The 19175-nt window shown below is 37.6% G+C and overlaps 1 protein-coding gene across 4 annotated transcripts in view; it reads left to right on the plus strand.

Annotated features, from left to right (window-relative positions):
• The first annotated feature begins 267 nt into the window (after positions 1–267).
• The window catches only part of LOC130407018 (tight junction protein ZO-2), a 43100-nt gene continuing 24192 nt past the window's right edge, over positions 268–19175 (plus strand). For 3 of the 4 annotated variants that reach the window (XR_008904552.1, XM_056729644.1, XM_056729645.1), the window contains exons 1-2: positions 268–510; positions 18566–18619. Coding sequence is in view for 3 of the 4 variants with exons in the window: in XM_056729644.1 (XP_056585622.1) it covers positions 457–510; positions 18566–18619 (108 nt within the window). In the remaining variant the exon portion in view is untranslated. Of the gene's footprint in view, positions 511–7171; positions 7278–18565; positions 18620–19175 lie in introns of those variants that run through there. The other variant, XM_056729646.1, reaches the window with a different exon arrangement.

Consider the following 19175-nt stretch of genomic DNA (forward strand, 5'->3'; position numbering starts at 1 on the left):
TATTTAGTTATCATGTAACTTTCTGGGAACAGTTAAATCAATGTTTGCCCGCTGGACGGATCCATTTGAATGTCGGGGGAGGGTGATGAGGAAAAAACAAATGATTGAAAGATTATTTAAGGCAAACCGAATCCAAAGCTTGCATATTATTGCATGTTAACACATTATATTTACTTATCTATTTTGCTATAATTCACGTCTTACGTACGTATAAGCCAGCACCTGTCACCCCCGTTTTGCAGTTGGTACAGTCGTGAAGTCGGTTGGCTTGGGCTGGAAATCGCTCGCAGCAAAAATGTTTCCCAGGCGCTGCGTGCGCGTACTCGAGCGGTGATCGCTTCACAGGGAACGATTTCACAAGGAGCACTCGCTACAAACCATGGTGAATCAAAGAGGCTAAAGAAAACTAGAAGTCCGAAATAATCGCGCTTGAAATAGTTTGAAACAAAGAACAGGATGCCCGTGAAAGGCGGAGGAAGAGTCGTGAACCCGAGTAAAAGCGAGAATGTTGTAAGTAATCCCGACGGAACGTCATTTACAGTTTCAACCACTGGATGCTTTGAAGTAACGTTAGTTTTTTTACCGTTTGAGAAATAAATAACAAACTTAAATATATGTGGACTTTTGATTAACCGTGCTATTATTTAAACAGTGGTATAAACAAAGGTTATCAAACAGAGTTTGAGTTGTGCTAATAGAATGTTGCGTCGTATATTTCAACCTGATACGTGTTCGACTTCTGCAGCTATGCGCAGACGGATCTGCCTATGACATCAACCTACCGCGAGAGCGATCAGAAAGTACATGGTTTTGAGTGGCTCCCGCGGCACTTTGATGTCAGTCGCCGATCAACATGCGCAACTTAGCATGAAGTTCGACACCTGTTGAGTTTTCCTAAGGTGGCGGCTGGGCGCTACTCTACCAACTCTCTCTCGTCCAATTGACCCTTTTTCACAACATTTGTGTTTTTAATGAACATAAATTATATTTGGACGCTGTTAGTGACGCATACGGTGAACGAGGTTTTGTAAAACGAGAACTGGGAATTGATGTTGTTTCACTTTACATGCGTGTTTACATGTTTGGCTGGAATATGCAAAACTGGAGTTTCAGGACTGGAGTTTTGAGTGACATGGACTTTCAACCTTGTTCTCGAGTAGGGACTTACTGTAGGATATACTGGATATATTATTGAATTGTCACAGCTGTTGTTTTATCTTTTGAAGTCCTGCTTTTGTATACATTTGGTGTAACGTTTGTGGTTCTGTTGTTTTATATAGTTAGTTCAATTTATATATTTTAGTATAAGTATGTATGCATGTTACCAGGGATTCGAACCCATAACATTTGCTCTACCGATTGAGCTTCAGGAACTACATGATCAGTTATGATGTGTACTTAAGTGATTGATTTTCTGTTTAGAAATAGCTTAAAATTTCTTTGTTTATTGTTTTTTAACTTTCCATTTTTTGACATCTAGTTGAACTGCAACACTAGAATTATGGAAATTATGTAGTGATATTAAATGTTAATAATTATTTGAATGTACTTATTTTACCTATTTTATAAAGGAGGCAACATTTGCATCTATATTCATTTATTAAAATAATCTATTTATTTTTTTTAAAATTACATCCGTTTCATCTATTATTATTATTCTTTTTGGTTTTAATATTGAGCTTTGTAAAAATATGTACATTAACCTGTTACTGGTATAGAAACTTTTCCCAGAGTTTTTCTCAGTGTTCTCTGTAGGAACATGTCAAACTATGGGTGGCTGTGCTATATGATCATCAATGAGCTGGCTTTCTAGATAGCGTTTTTAAGGGCCATCAGCTAAAGAAGCTTGAGTTTACCAGACCTCATTATTTAGGAGATAAGAGAAAAATTCTGATTTCACGTTGAGACAAGCTCTTATAATCACACCCAGAATCAATTTTCTCACTCTAGCAGTATCTCACAATTTCTTCTAGAATTGTTTTTATTTTTTGCCATTAAAGCACCCATGCGCCTCTAGGGTCTGCTTGCTCTTTAGACCCCCATAACCAAACATGTGGGACTCTTGAATCAGCGGTAATCCACTAGAAGGCTTTTAATTCCGGCCAGTTGTTTTAATCCCTCCTGGGGGCAGCTTGGCATTGGTTTCCGCTCCAGTCGTATCATTAATTAGGATTCTCTATTTGTAGATTCATATTCTGACATAAGTTCCTTTTTATAATAGACACACACGTCCTAAGCGGGGACAAAAATAACATCCAATCAGTGTGTTTTCAGCGTTTTGAAAATGTCGGAAATGTATTTATAAACAGTGTTAAGTATACAGTGAGGAAAATAATTGTTTGAATCCCTGCTGATTTTGTAAATTTACCTGCTTACCAAGAAATGAAGAGTTTGTCAAGGCGGCCTCAAAACCCGGGTAGAAAATAGCCTATTGCTTATTGATTTTTATGTTTTTGAATGTAAAAACCAAGCGAACGTCATAAGTAGACCTCACACAACAGTGTAAATCAATAAACAAGCCCAGTTCATGACACCTTTAAATGTCTTAGGCAGTCTCTAGACCCTAGTCCTATAGAAAATCTGTGAAGGAGGCTAAAACTCCGATGCGCTGAGCGACAGCCAAGAAACCTTAAAAATTTACAGAGGAGTGGACTAAAATGTATCTTAACACATGTGCAAACCTGGTGACCAACTATCAGAAATCTCTTATGTCTGTGCTTGCCAACAAGGGTTTCTCAACCAAGTACAAAGTTAGTTTTGATCGGGGATCAAATACTTATTTCACTGACTGAAATGCAAATCAATTTATAACCTTTATATAATATTTTTTCTAATATTCTGTCTAGGGCTGTGCAAATAATTAAAAATTAATCGTAATCGTCAACTTAGGCGTTCAACATTTACAAAAACAAAATAATGAAAGCAAAACAATTATTGTGCCGCGTTCAATTTTGCATGGATCCTCTCTTTTCTTGTGGTATAAATCTACTGGATTATTAGGGTTCGAGCCCGAAGGGCTTGAAACCTATTGTATTATATATTTATAAATGTTATCCAACCGCATATAAACCACACATCTTTCCACGTGGTTCAGCTGTGCTATTTTTCATTTATATATATATTTTCAGTTGAATTCACAGTTTAAAAGACAAGTTTTTTCAGTTTTCTATATTTTCTTAAAGGTAATGAGTAACCGTGTAAAATAATCGTGATTATGATTTTTGTCGTAATCTAGCAGCCCCTTATTCTGTCTCTATCAGTTAAAACAAAACCTACCATAAAAATTATAGACCCTTAATTTCTTTTTAAGCAGACAAACTTTAAAAATCAGCAGGGGATCAAATAATTGTTTACTTCCATTACTGTACATATTTATACTAGGGTCCTTGCTTATCAGCACTGGTTTATTACACACGCTTTGTGTCAGGCACGAGGGCATTCGGTTTACATTCCTTCTGCACAGTCCGCTTCTGTATTGGTTATACTCAGTTCCACCTGCCTTTAATATTCCCTTCCAAAGGATTAAATGAATCAAGCTGTTAGTTTGTGTTTTGACACTCGGAGGGTGAAAGCTGTCCAGGGGGATTGTCCCTGTAATAAGTGCACTGTAAGTCGCTTTGGATAAAAGCGTCTGCCAAATGACTAAATGTAAATGTAAATGTCATGAATATATTTATGTCGAAATTAATATGTTCTAAAATTCTGTATAAATATATTCTGGAGAACACAGAGATAAAAAGCCCTATTGGATGTTCTCAAAATATTTTTTGTACAGAAGAAAGTATGTCGCACGACTTATGAACGGTGAATAAATTATGAGAGAACGTTTTTTTTTAGGAGAAGGATCCGTTAACTCATTCGCTGCCAGCCTTATTTAAAAAAAGTTGCCAGCCTACGCCAGCGTTTTTTAACATTTTCACACAACTTTAATGGCTCACAGTACATTTTCTGTAAAGAATATATGGACATACAATATGTCAAATGAAAGAACAGAGTCTCAGCTTTTAAACTAAAGCAACTGTATCCTACTATCTTCATTTTTTCGTTTTTTATCTCTCTGTATATGAGGGTAAGTTTCTTTAAAAATGCCTCATTTTGATTAAACAGCTGGGATCATTTACGTTGTTTGTCAAAGATTCCGCCCAGATTGCACTCAGAACAATCATTAAAAACCGCTTTAACAAATGCATTCTATGTTCTGGGATTCTGTACTTTTTCCCAAAGGTGTGCAATAGCGCCATCTGCTGTACAACAGTGCAAACACTGATTGCCGTAAAATCTCGTCTTTGGCGGGGAAGCGTTTTTTTTAATTGACCAGATAACTTGTCAATGGCGGTGAAAGAGATAAAAATGTATGTAGCACCAAGTTGATTTCATAAGATGATTCTACCAAAACACAACAACACTATTAAATCATCATTGTTTGTTTGTGCGTCACGAATAGCTCGACTTAACAACATTGCTTATCTTTTGGTGGAGCAATGGTGCTTCACTGTCAACAGTTTAGCCAAAAATAGTTTTTCGGTCCAATATAAGGAAGCGTTTGTGGCAGGATAATGCTTGTCAGTACTGTTGTAAATCACATAACGGTTGTAACCTCTCTGCTGGATAATCTTAACTTTTGCCTCTCTCTTCCTGTACATGAACATTGCACCAGTGGTCCAGTTCATAGCAGCGGTTTGATCATTTGATCTTAGCAGGACTCACGTTGTGATGTTAAGATGATCTTAGATCTATTCTCATGTACTGTGACTTCCTGTCATCTCATTAGTTTATATTGTGGGAGTTTAAAGGAAAAAATTAAGACAGTTTTCTTTCAGATTGACTTGTTAGACAAAATCCTATTACGTTCCCAAACTTGTTATTTCCTCTCTGCCCATAAGAAGTAAGATTTGTCTTATCTAGGAGCATACAGGATGGGAACAGTTTACAGTTAGCTTCCTCTGGTGCTTTGCTTTACTTCTTGAACCGTACCACACCCCTAAAGATCACTGGGCCTGGACACGAATAAGGATTGCAGAAAAAACTCATTACATTCCTCTGACCCTACAACTCTCAACATAATTACCAGTTGATGACAGAAATTTCTGGGAAGAGCATCTATCTTCTTTTCCATCATATTTCACATGAGTCATGCATTGTGGATACACATAACGTGTAGTTGAATTCTGGGTTGAGTTTGCTTTAATTTAGGTTCATAACCTTGTTTTTCCTCATTAAGGGTTTGGGGTGTGATCCACACAGCGTTTTTAATTTAAGGTTTAATTGAATTTAAAGTAGTGTCCATTTGAAGCACGCTGTATTCATTTTGTTTCATGTTTATGCAATTACTCGGCAATGAAAAGTTGCTTATTTTAGCTGGAGGGTTCATTTGTTTGCACAGCACCAAAATTGCTGTAAACTACTTAGATTTCCCCAGAGGACAGATTTGATTAGTGAAGAGGAGACTGATTGAAACAAAATTGCTTTAGAAAAAATAAAACTGTACAGCCTTTAATGTGGAGTCTAAGAATTTTTTTAGTCCTGTATTTGCATTCTGTGACAGTGTAGTTATGTTTGGTGAGGGAAATAGGTGCTAAGCTTTAATTCTTTGCTCCTAAACTAAACCGTGCATGCCAGTGTTTTCATTGCACAATTTAACCAACAATTTTGATTATGAAAACTTTTTATAATCATAAAGCTGCAATTATTTACTTAATAATTGTTGTCTTGGGCAATTCCGTGAGATACACTAGTCTGACTTAATTAAACTTTAACCCACATAAAGATGTGCATGCACCCTAATCTGCAATTTTTGTTTCAAACAGACATGGCGACGTAGAGGCAAACGTTATTGATTTCAGCTTTTAGGTCAAATAAAAAAAAATTAACGTAAATAAGTCTATTACTCTTCTAAATCTAAACTATTTTTAGCTATAATTATTTCCAGACTAGGCCGTTCTTTAACCGTAAATAGATGAATAGGAACAATTATTAAACTGGCTGTCTTTCGTAGTAAATTAAATTAAATCATTGTTATATTTATCTTCTATGCATTTAAACTTATTTTGATAGATCTTAAAATAATCTACCAACAGAAGGCTTTGTGTGTGTCTTTGTAAAAACACAATGCTTTGGGAATTACAAACATTTGCACAAATCTAATTATTTAACCAATTAGTGTGTGTGACAGATGAGACCACAGAAAAGACGGCATTAGAGGGGAGTGGACGAGAGCGTGGGGAGGAGGGCGAATAAAAGAGATGTTTACACCAGCACTCAGAAGCGTAGTTGGTCAAAGCCAGTCATTGTTCCTCAATAAATGCTTTCTAGAACAATGAAGTTCTCATTCTGGAGAGCTCCTTATAATACAAGGAGAGTTTGAGTACTAGAAATGTACCATGCCTGTGTTATAAAATAATATTGAGACCATCCGAGACCATAGGTGCCAGAACTTGTGCTCATTAAAAACAATTTATTTAGCCTGGTTGAATAACGCTTTCACTCGGCTTTGGTTGGTCAAGTTCAAATTATTGTCTGTTATTTCGTTTTTTTAGTCTCTTTCAAAATTTTTGGGCCAACTTTATCTCTTTTCACAGAATGTGTGCCCATCTTGTGCGGGCGAAAACACTGTCTGTGGAATATACAATGTTTATGTTTTGATCTGTCAGCACTTCAGCTGAGAGAAAACAGCTTTATCTTTTATCAGAATAAGACCACAAGGTTTGAAATACCACAAAGATTGCATGGCACCTATAAATTTCACCACCTATACTTCCTGCTAACCTGCCTGCAGCTTATTGACATAAGACACTTTGGTTGTGAGGTTTCTTGTATTCAGTGACTGCTCTTAAATTCCCTCTGGGGCTTTGCGCGATCATTTGGAAACATCTTGATGTCCTTTGAACGAACGCCCCTATGGAAACACAGAACACTAGGTCATCTTATTTCTGAACCGGCAAGTTTGTGTTGTCTGGTGCGAGGTGCTTGTTTTCATCGTATTACCTTTCAGTTCGTCGTGGAGAGCACTGTCCTGATTGGCCCAGGCACTGCAGTGAGGGCAGAGCCCTGTGCCCTTATTTGTCCATTAGGGAAGCTCAGTTTTTTTTTGCTATGCAAAGCATTGTGGGAGGAATACAGGTACAATATTCAACCGTTTTATGCTTCTTTGTCTGCTTGTTGTTTTAAATATGATTATCAGCAAATCAAAGGAATGTGGATAGATGACTTGCACAGCTTCTTTCATCTGCTCAACTTAAGCAACATTACGCAGGATGTCTGTCAGGTTTCTGCATCAGGTAACCTCTCTCCAGGGCCGTTACCGTAACCGCTATAGGTGTCCACCTGATACGTGACGGAAAGTACACACTGGGTAATCGGATCACAGCCGATTGAAGTGCACATTGAAGTAGTGTTTTTTTATATTTGAGCTTTTGGCTTGACAGTTGACACTTGGTTTTTTGACACCGTGTAAACTATGGGCACCCTAAATTGATGTTTAATACCCAGTTATTTTTTTTTGCTTTTGGTATGCTGACATGTTCCTGTCTACAAATACCTTGAGGCAGACAATTTTAAATAAAAATGTAGGTAAAGATTGACTAGATAATATCTCACAACAACTGTATCTGTGTAATGTTTAGCTTTCTATACAACAACTGCATGCATTTGTTTACCAAACACACAGAACCACAATCAGTAAATATTTTGGCAAACTATGCTGTTTTTGTTGTTTTGAAGTAAGGTTTCTTTAGACCGCGCTGGATGTGTTGGCACATCAGAATGTGCTGAACTAGCTGTTAATACGAAGATTAAATTCCAGTGAATTGTCTCAGACTCAAGCAATGCCATTTAAAATGGATAAATGTCATGAAGTGCACTGACCCGGATGTACTGAACGCTATCGGTGTGATGCAGTAACTTTAACCGACTGTATCCGTGGAAATTTGATTTAATCCAACAGGATTAATATTTTAAAAATAAACTATTTTAAATTTTCATAGTGAATTTGTTTAAATTATTTTTTCGTAAACATTAAAGGAGTAGTTCACCTTCATAATGAAAGTTCTGTCATCATTTACACGTCCTCTTGTCATTTCAAACCTGTATGACTTTCTTCCGCAGAACTAAAAAGAAGATAATTTGAAGTATGTTGTTAACAGCCCCACATTCACAAGCATTGGCTACAATAGAAGTAAATGTGGGGGCTGTGCTGTTCTGTGACCAACATTTTGCAAAATATCTTCTTTTGTGTTCTGCAGAAGATAGAAAGTCATACAGGTTTGAAATGAAAAGAGGACGTGTAAATGATGACAGAACCACTCCTTTTAAGGCTTGTGTTTGAAAGCTTGGAATCAGCTTTTCAGTACCATATACATTTGTGTTAAGTATGAATTTCTTTACAGAATTAAAATTGTAATCTTACATTTTTATTATTTTTTGAATAGTTGATTTGGATCAAATTTTGAATGAAACACCAGTTGTACTCATGTTCTCATGTATGCCAATTTGCCATACATGACAACTTCTTCAGCATGCACCTTTACATTTACATTGTTTTTAAATGATGAAACAATATTTTGTTGCTTTTCTGTTTTCTACATACTTCAGAAGGACATGTAACAAGGGTGTCTCCAGATGTCTGGTAGTGTACTTGTGCAATGTTGGGTCAGGTCAGATAGAAACGGGGTAAAATAAGTCCCTGCTGTACACATGCCTGGGAGGTTGTATGTGTGAATAGATGTTTGTGTCTGTGTCAAGCGTGACTTCCTAATGATCAGTTATTTTAATGAAGAGGCAATGCACAACATCCTCTTTTTATTGTTTCTTTAGACGACTATTGTTTCACTGCTATTGTTTACGGTAAAAACATGACCTCTTTCTCACTGCTGCAAGCTATTTTAGTATGAGCCTCAACAAAATTATGCATTACTGTAAAACCTAACATAATAAGGTCATGTGATGATGGTTAATCAGAACTTTCCAATCTCACGTTGTGAATTCAGATCATGGGAAACATTTGGTCATCCTCATTACATTGGTGTAAAATCATTGCGGCAGAAGAACAGATGCAAAGTTCCGCATTTGTCTAGACATACTCATTAGAAATTGTAAGAGAAAGCTTTACATTGGACAAAAGAAATTGGGTACATTTAGCCCACATGTGTTGCGTTTAGGCAACACTGTGACCTTCATAACTCCTTACAACATGTACTTCAGTGTCGGAATGCTTTTGATGTTTATGGGTTTTGCACATTTGGTATGCAAGGGTGTCATGGGAAAGTCATGCAGGGTCACAGATTGTGGCACAAGCAGCCTTCATCGTAGTCCTGACCTTTTCTGGAATGCCCTAAAAATACCATCACTTCTTCAGCTTCATGCCCTCTGTGCATCTCTGTTCTTACAAAATTCTTCACTCCTGTGTCCTCCTGAATTTTGCACCTGTTGGGTGTTGACCCAGCCAATGAGGCTGAAGTTCAGAGCTATTTATTCAATGTCTGATTGGTCAGAGGAGCTTGCTTTTAATTATAGTAATAATATTAAAATGGTCATTTGTATGAGTTCTGTCATTTCCCAGAATGCAAGATTAATCGGATAGGACACGCCTTACTCACCCTTATTTTAAACCTGTATGACTTTCTTCTGCAGAACACAAAAGAAGATATTTTGTAGAATGTTTGTAACCAAACAACACCGGCCACCATTGAGTTCCATGCTAAGGACACAAAACCACTAAAATACTATTGTGCCCCAGGGGGAAAAAAGTAATACAGCTTTTAAACAATGTAAAGGTTTGTAAAAACTGTAAGATTTTTCATTTTGGGGTGAACCGTCCCTTTAATTCCTGGAAACTGGATCGCTCAATGTTGTTACAGCTTTCTGTCAAAACTTGACCTTTGTTAAGTTATGACTGAATAAAAGTAACAAGACTTGACCATGATTTAGACATCTTGCTTTTGGCCCTTCAGAGTTGTACAAGTGCACTTGTAGGGCACATCGAGAGGAGAGCCAGCATAGATAACCAGCACACTCGCGATAGGCATTCGGCCCAGTTTCCAGACCTCACTTTGACGCCCCATAACTGTTCAGATTCTTGTTCTTTTGTCAAAGACTGCTTCTCTCTCCCTTAACATACCACTGCCCGCATAGTAGACAATTATCACCCGTAGTGGCATTGCTATTCTAAGATGCTACGTCTAGCATTTCAATAACCAGTGCCAGAAACCTGTCCATGGTATCGTTTAGATCACATTGCTTAAATGTACTTGGCTAATTGAGGTGTCATCCCTTCCGTAATGATATGGCGTAACGTTGTATTATTAGCAGAAGAAGAATACTTAAATGTATTTGGCTCGTCTGTCATATGTTTTAATGTCCACCCTTCACTTCCCATGAAGAAATCCGTCTGCAGAGATTCAGTGCTGAGTCTGGTTCATCCACACCTCCAAATAAAGATTCATCCCACTCCGCAGATTAAATGTGTCAGCCGCCTCGTTCCCTTCTACAGAGCGGCGGATACTGTCACGGGTGTACGCTGACCCTCTTTACGGCTGTCAATTAGATGTTGTCCACACTGTTACTGTTGAAGATCTCATAATGGGATGGTAAATGGTTAGGCATCGTTCAGCTCTGTAGGTTATAACAGTGGAAACTACGCAGGCTGCGCACCGAGGCGGCAGAATTTGTTTCTCTTTGAAGATGAAACGGCACTTGAAATGAGTCGGAACAGAACAGGGTCATCTGATTTAGGACGCGGGGAGTGGATGTGGACTTGGGTAATGTGCTTGTTTTCTGGGCTTTGATCTTGATTCACTGTCTAATAGATGTGTCGTTGTGGATTTGGTGTTTCTGGAGTGTGTTTCTAAAGTATTACCAGAGGGCTCGCAAAACAGAAGTGTCTTGATATTCCTTGAGCATTCTGGTTTAGGTTTGAACATTATTTTAAATCTCTGCTCAGTGTGTGGACAGTTCAAACTTTCTTTGGATCATTTCTAATTTGCTGTTTGTTACTTTTAAAGTCTTAAAAATGAAATACTTTTTATATTTGCATCTTGAATTGTGAATGAATGGTCTTGTCTACCTTCCTTGTCTTAAATGCATCAAAAGCCACGTTGCTGTAATCATGATGGTCAGTACCTATTGTACAGTTAAAAAAATTATAATATATTATTTATGTATATACATATATACTTTTTTCTGCTGCCATTACACTGTACAATAATAGGAACTGACCATCATGACAACAGCAATGTGGTTTTGATGCTGCACAGACCTAACATCTTCCATCTCACTGTAAACTTTATAATTCTTTTGGTGCCCTGAAAGCATTTGTATGTTCTTTAGGAAGTGCAAATCCATCTTTTTATCTATAATTTATGTTTTATTCTGATGATCTTAAAGTTAGAATGCTGACACTTCAAGTCTGAAGTTTCTGACATAATATGAATGATTTTTACTTTACAGGGAACAGATCGTACGTTGAATATTTTAATGTGGTATGAGACGACTTTTAATAAGACGGGAGGGTGAAGGGGCATAGGCCTAGCCTTAATGTGCTGCTTTCTAAGAACACTTTACATTCAGTGCTGAGTGACTCATTTCGAAAGATTCCAACTCCCAATGTTGTTTAAAGTGATATTATCAGTTGTTGGCTAGAATATTTGATTCTTTAAACAAAAGCACAGTTACATTACAGTTAGCCTGTCTTAAACTCTTTAAACAGATAAGAAGAATCTGATTGGGAGGTCATTTTTGAGGGGGTGGTCTAATTCAGTGAACAGGTCTGGCAAGGTTGGCAACATGAAAAACACATTGTTATTCAATGTTGTTGGAAGATGACTTATTCTGAATAATGTGCACAGTATGCCTCTAAGAAAGTAAATATTGGTTTGTGATTTTATAAACGGGCAGGTTTTAGCCTTCAGATGAATACATTTAATCACATGCATTCATCACACTGTTAGTATGTATTTTTTAGCCCATTTATTTTATACTGTGATGCTAAAATGGAACATTTCTAATTGTTTAAGGAAACACAGGCATAAAAGAGGGAAATGTTTTTTTACAGGAGGAACATATGGAGAATGACAGTGAGATTCAAGGAGACTCTTAATCATGTGTTAAAGAGTCAGCGCACAGTCTCAGCTGAAATGCTTTGAATTCACAGTGGAACCTCTCAGGTTATTAAGAGTCACTGAATAAGCAGAGACGTCTGTGTACGTGTGTACTGTCACTGTGTTTGAATTGCATTGTGGGATTGTGAAGGGCATTTGTGGCCCACAGATCTTTTTTTAGTTAAAGGTGATTTATATTTAAAATAGCTGAAAAGAAATGATTTCTCATCCTTTGCTTTGGCTTACATTGGGTTGGCTGGCAGGTCTTTGGGGATGAGGATTTTGTAGTATGTAGATATGATGCATGTATGCTGACAATTTGCTAAATAATGTGATATCCGGTAATAAAGGACCACTCCACTTTTTTGGGAAATAGGCTGAATAGATTCCAAAACAGGAGGAGTTGGAGAATGAGCCTATTTCCAAAAAAAGCTGAGTGTTCCTTAAGTTTGTGAAATCAATTGGAAGTATTTAAAAATATTTTTTGAGCAGAACGTATATTTATGTAAAAACATACTATACTTTACATAACTTTTGAAGTACACTCTTAAAAATAAAGGTGCGTAAAGGTTCTTCACAGCGATGCCATGGAAGAACCAGTTTTTGTTCCACAAAGAACCATTCAGTCAAAGGTTCTTTAAAGAACCATCTCTTTCTTAACTTTTCATTATCTTAGGAACTTTTTGTGAAACAGAACGTTTTTTCCGATGTTAAAGGTTCTTTATGGAACCATTTAGATAAAAAGGTTCTTCTATGGCATTGAAAAGCTTTTGAAGCACCTTTATTTTTAAGAGGAAGCCCTGTTAAAATAATTCACTTATTGCAAGAGTTTGCACATTTGTGATTTTATAATGATTTTTATACATTTCCATTATATTCAGTATCATAAGGAACTTTGATAACTAATCAGATGATCTTGTTGTCTATTGTATAATGTAACTGTAAAGGCTTTCCTTGTGTGATAATTTCTGCACAAATTTACACTTTGCACCTCATTTGCACTCATGCAATTGACAAATCCCTTTATCCTAAGTGAAAGAGTGCATTCTGGTTTTATTTTTTCATCTTTATGCATTTTTCCTGGGAGTTGAACACATAACACATTTATTTTTTTAAAGGCGCCCTGTATGATTTCTTCATTACGTCAGTGTCACTCTCAAAGTAGTTTAATTACAAAGATCTTCATTCATTCCCGGTTTGGTCATTAACAGTTGTTATGTGGGACAGCTAGTGCTTTATTTTATCTGTGAATGTCCAACACTGTTCTGTTTTATATGAGAATGTGAACACTTACTGTACTTACACAATTCAACTCAACAATAAATGTTAGTCACATTTTTGTTTATTAGCTTAATTGTTTCGTTTTTAACACGTATTCTTTTGCTTTTACTTTTCTATGCTTATTAATGTTTAAAATGCGGAGGCCTTACAGCCTGAATACATTTAAGAAAGAAGCGAACGTGTGTCTGTGTGTGCTTTTAAGGGGTTGTATTGAATGTCTCATGGGTCAGGTCAAAGGTAGATGTAGTATGCGTTTCCTGCTGGATGGGATAAGGACTTTAAGGTTAAAATGGGGAGTGTTAGTATGTAAAACAAACCCTGTAATCTTCTTTTCACTTTTAACAGAGACGGTCTTCTATGTCTGGTTCATGGTCCATGATGTTTTATTGTCTTACCTGGATTGTCCAGCATACGTAGATGCTCACATGACACACAGTGTTGGCAGCCGTGACTGTAGTAGATTGTTTTAGCCGTCTGTGCTCGTGAGTGACATCAACACTACATCACTATCATGATCTCATTATTGGGATGCTGGGAAATAGATGAGATCAGATCAAGGGACGTTTCCGCTATTTCCTTATTTAGTCCGTCTCATCTCTGCCTCCATAGGTGGGTGATTCAGTCATAAATGAGGAAGTAATTAATCTCTCAGTTCCATTTGTCAAATGAACAAATTGTATTTTACTGTAAGGAAGAGTATGCATATATTTTTCCAACATTTGCACACATAATAACTAAATGCATTTCAACAATTAATAAGCTTGTTTAAATGCATTATAATAATCAATGTATCGTTGATTAATTGTTAACATCCCTACTCTAAATTTATGTCATAACATAATGGCTGATATTATAACAATATTTCTAGGTCATGCTTTTGTTACTACAGTCTGTAGACATAAGCTAATAAATACTGTTATCTATAGTTTGTCTGAAAGCATGGCTAATATCACTTATAGAGTTGCAGTACATACTGTAGATGTTAATACAGATAGTGGGTGCTATTCTGCCAAACCCTTTAAAAATGGTTGCAAAGTTCCCTTAGCAGTGCGCAATGTTGAAATATTAAAGTAAGCCCCGCTGGCCTGCCGACCGCTGCAGTCTCTTGGGAACTCCGAGCATGTGTGTGTGTGCACATGTAGTATATACTCACGGAAATACTCACATAAATAAGTATTGATCTGTGGGTGTGAGTAAGCAAGTTTGTGTTTGTGAATGTAGGCCAGTTGTGTATTAGGATTACATAAGAAGAGGAGCTCGGCGAAGCACCGAGAGAGAATGAGAAAGAGAGGGAGCGCAGACATGAAAACGGTGCTGTGCCGAAAGTGGGCGCGCGCTGTGCAGTCGTTCAGGACTCGGCGCGTCTTTGTGAGTCTTATTTATAGTCTCTCTCACTCTCTCTCTCTCTCTTGCACTCTCTCGCTCTCACCGGGTTCCTAATCTTCTCCGCCTCAGAGCTTAATTAGATTGGAGGTCGGGTGGCCATGGGGAGAGATGAATGTGAACTGCCTTCCTTTTGGTTGCTGCATACGCCTGCGGAGAGCCCAGAGATGGAGGCAGCGCGGACGGGCTCGATTCGAGGTGCGGGGGGAGACCGAGGAGCTGAGGAACAGCTTTATCATCCTCTTCTCACTCAGCCGTGCGTCTTGCCTGCTCAGACTGCTGGTGGGGATGGGAAAAAAAGACGCTCCCAGGGCTTGATCCTCCTGGGATAAACCTTTCCCTGAGCTCCCGCATTAGAGAAGATTGTCTTTGCCCTCCTCTCTGTAGTGATCTCGTGGCTTGATTTGCGTGGAGTTGCTTTGTGCGGTGGTAGTGGGCGTGTTTGGAGCCCGTGTGTGAAGTTTTGATGCGAGTAACGTGACGTGTGGCTTTTCGTATGTTAGCTGAGTACCTCGACCACGTTTGAGTCCGTGGCTTGCTCGTGCATGGAAAAGTTCTGGTGTTCAGCTGACATCCCACTTATCTCGCTGAAATGACACTTCACAAACAAATTATGACGTGCAGCGTTAAATAGTTGATAGATTGTTTAACTCAAACAAGCTCTTGATGCATGTGTTTAATATTGAGGAGGTGATGCAGGTGCAGGTGTGTGCTTCAGCGGCTCCTGTCGCATAGCGTGGCTTTAGCTGGCAGCCGCCGCACTGCCTCTGAACCATCTGCTGTACTGTTTAAACAGTCTGACTGTCTGCTGTGGGCGTTACAGTAAGAGGCAGACGCCAACAGCTGTTTGGGTTTCTCTATCCCTCAGGTGTGATGCATAAAGTGCAACCGGCAAAATGATGTGCACGCTTTTTTCTTCTAATTGTTTTCTTGAGGCTTTTTGCCTTTTTTTATTAATTAGATAGTGGAGAGAGACAAGAAGTGATTTTGATGAGAGAGGGTAGTAGGATCAGTAAAGGATGCCAAGCTAGGACTCGAACTCTGGTCTCCTAGGTCACAGTTTCGATGTGCACGCTTTCTTAACAAATAAAGGTGCGAAGCCATAGATTTTTTTTTCCGGCTGTATAGTTCAGTAAAGAACCTTTAACATTCTTGTGCACAAAAGGCTCTTTGTAGTGCAAAAAGGTTCTTTAGACTATAGAAAGGTAAACAGTTTTTTTTAAATGATTATTTTGTGGGAACGCTCTGAAGAACTTTTTTTTGCACCGCTATTTTTAATACAAGATTTTATATATTTCCACTGCTATTGTAAATGTAGGCATTGTTTTGTACTGTGTCCTGTTTGTATAGTGAATTTTCATGTTGCTTTTTTTGTAATTTTAAGCATTGTGATATTAGATTAGTTCTACTATGTATCTATGTAATAGATGTCAATGAGTGCATTAACATGCACAAAATAAACGAAGATCTATCAAAAATCAGGGTATAAAATGACCTGATTTAGCGCGTTTACATGCATCGTAAACCAGCTATGCAGAAAACCGTGTTTACACGGAAGTTTGAGACTTGTCGGGTTTCTCGCGTGTCGGTTAAGTAATTAAAAATGCAGCAGGAAAACGGTCAGAAGCTTTATTTTTATATATCTCTCATGTCCACAGTACCTGCATATGCAAAAGTAGTTTTTCTTTTTGCCGTTTCTACATCAACTGCATGATTCGAGAGCGGACTTTCGTGCATTATTTTACTGTTACATCTGTTTGAGACGCATAAAGAAAATGGTAAAGGTCTTTTACATGCAACGCAAAATCGGAATAATGTGCAAACAACTACCTCTGCTGAGCGTTTTTAATGACCTTTCCATGATAAGATAAAAAGTTTTTACGCGTTTACATGAACTTGCGCACTCTGTGTTTTAAAAGCATCTCTTTAGGTTTTTTTATATAGAATCTTGAGCATAAAATATATATAAATATATTTGTAGGCAAGTTTTACTTTTTATTGAATTTTTAAAATGATGTGTAATGTTAGTATGGAATAACATCAAACGTCATTACCTTTTTTATCGTACATTTATGCTCCGGTGTTTTTATAATGGCTGGGTTGTTGTTGTTCTAGTAGTAGCTACAGTATACATGGCTTTAGCATGTGTGACATTTGTCTGACCTGTTGAATAATGTAGTGTAGGCAGGGTGTTCAGATGTTAACATGGCGGCCCGCAATCTACAGGGCAGGTTTATGTGATCTCCCAGCAGGCATACTCTCCAGGGAGTTTGTGGTGTAGACAGTTTCACGCTGACAGGCCTGTTGAAAGGAAATCACATTGCTGACACCTTTTCAGCTTTTCAGAAAATCTTGACCTTGTTATGAGGATTTCATAGAATAGGAAAAGATAGAGAAATAGATGTCTTAGGTACAATTTTTGTGTGTAATCATTTTATAATTTTATAATCCTTGTCACAAATACTTGATATGTCAAATTAAACAGCTGTGCAGTTTCCCATTAGCTATGAAAAGTTCCCATCACTTTTCAGAACAAGGAAGTGATTTGCGGAGGCTGTAGAAATTCTGCATCGCCTTCAAATGATGCAGCATCTTTATCTCTCTCTCGCTCTCTTGTTCTCTGCACTGTCCTATGAACAATATCTCCACTACCCATCCACAGAAACAGACCAGCACAGGAGGACACGCAGAGAGATGTCTTTACCTATCAGCATCAGACCCTTTATTTAGTTTATCTCTGTGGATCGGTTTCGTTTGCTGCATAGCACACTATCTGAATCTGAGCAGCCAAACCAATGTACATGTCCACAGTAATTGCAATCCTGTAGCAGACTGAGGGCAGATATCTGCAGGCAGAGAATGTTCCAATAAGATTTGCGGGGGACAATGAAGATACCATTTTTTTAACTGATATCTTATTTATTGACAGTTAAAGGTGCAGTTTGTAAAACATTGCCGCCAGAGGGCGCATGATCAAAACAACAGCAATTTTTTACCTTTAAATAAGAAAATGCTGTTGTTTTAAGCAGATGGATGTGACCCACCATCAAAGTTTTGTCGGGTTAACCTTGGGTCCTACTTGTACTTCAGTCAAGGTTGGGTTGTACTATAACTGCTTTCCAGCGTTCCAGTTAATCATCTATATTGATGTGTGCGTCTGTGTTTTTTGGAACGAACACACCCTCGAGCAGTGTGTGGGTTTGTCTGGCAAGTTTATGTTTGCGTAACATGTGTGCGTAACACTTCATTGTGGTTAAAGATGGCAAGATTTTGTTCTGAACACGGTCAGAGCATCATTATGAAGAAGTGGAGGGCTGGGGGAGTTTTGGGTCATGCCAAATAGCTGGGGGTTTACTGGCCATTCACAGGAATTGCTAGAAGAGACCATGTGGCTCGGGCTGGGGTTGACCTATTGTTCATTTTCATCATTTCATTTAAAGGAATATACTGGGTTATTTAATATTTGCAAGCTGTATACAGATGTAATTTTTGACATGTAAATAAGTCAGCAAAAAAAAATGTATCTGTAGAAATGTGGTCTAGAACCTGATGTTTAGAAGCAGAAAAGAAGGTCTTGTTTTTGTAAAAGCATTGAAAAAAATGGGGGTTTTGACAGATCTGAACTTGCATCTGACCCAGAATATTCTTTTATAATAGTGTGTTTGTGTCTAGTAGCAGGACATTTGCGTTAGACACGATCTGAAGAGTTTGTGTACTGTCCACTTTTTGTTGCAAACACAAACCCACAGCCTCCTGACATCAGTGACTCCTGACAGATGATTAATTGTTGTTTCTTTCTCTTTATGCAGAGCTCAGGAATGGAGGAGACGGTTTGGGAGCAGTACACTGTGACTTTACAGCGGGTATGAAACTCTTCAGTAACTCGCCCACTTATCCTGCATCCTAAACAACTCTCCCCCTTGTATAGGGTTGGCTATCGTTTGAATTCCCATTCTGATTATTGATTCTGATTCTTATTGAAATTCTTATTTCTCCAAAGTTATAAAAAATAAGTAAAACATTTAGATATCAACATGTATGGTAATTTAACATGCTTATAAATAATATATATGTCTATATTTATAGGAATTCAAAAATCATAGTTTTTATTATATTTTATTGTGTAGGTGAGCTGTATTTTTTTGGTAATTATGGCCTAAGTCAAAACATACTTTATAAATATATATACATTTTAATTTTATATTAAGGATCTGAAGTATCTTACCTTTTTGATTCCAATTCCAGAATTGGAATTGATTTTCGATTCCCAATCCCCCCATTTCAACATCCAATTAGACCTAGCCTCTCAACTCATTTGTCATAATCACTCTTGCATTACTAGCTAAATAACCTAAATATGTTTATTATTCAATATATGACACAAGACGATGGACGGTGGATTACAATGGAAAAGATACT

The sequence above is a fragment of the Triplophysa dalaica genome, chromosome 18, assembly GCF_015846415.1.
Source record: "Triplophysa dalaica isolate WHDGS20190420 chromosome 18, ASM1584641v1, whole genome shotgun sequence".
Lineage (NCBI taxonomy): Eukaryota > Metazoa > Chordata > Actinopteri > Cypriniformes > Nemacheilidae > Triplophysa > Triplophysa dalaica.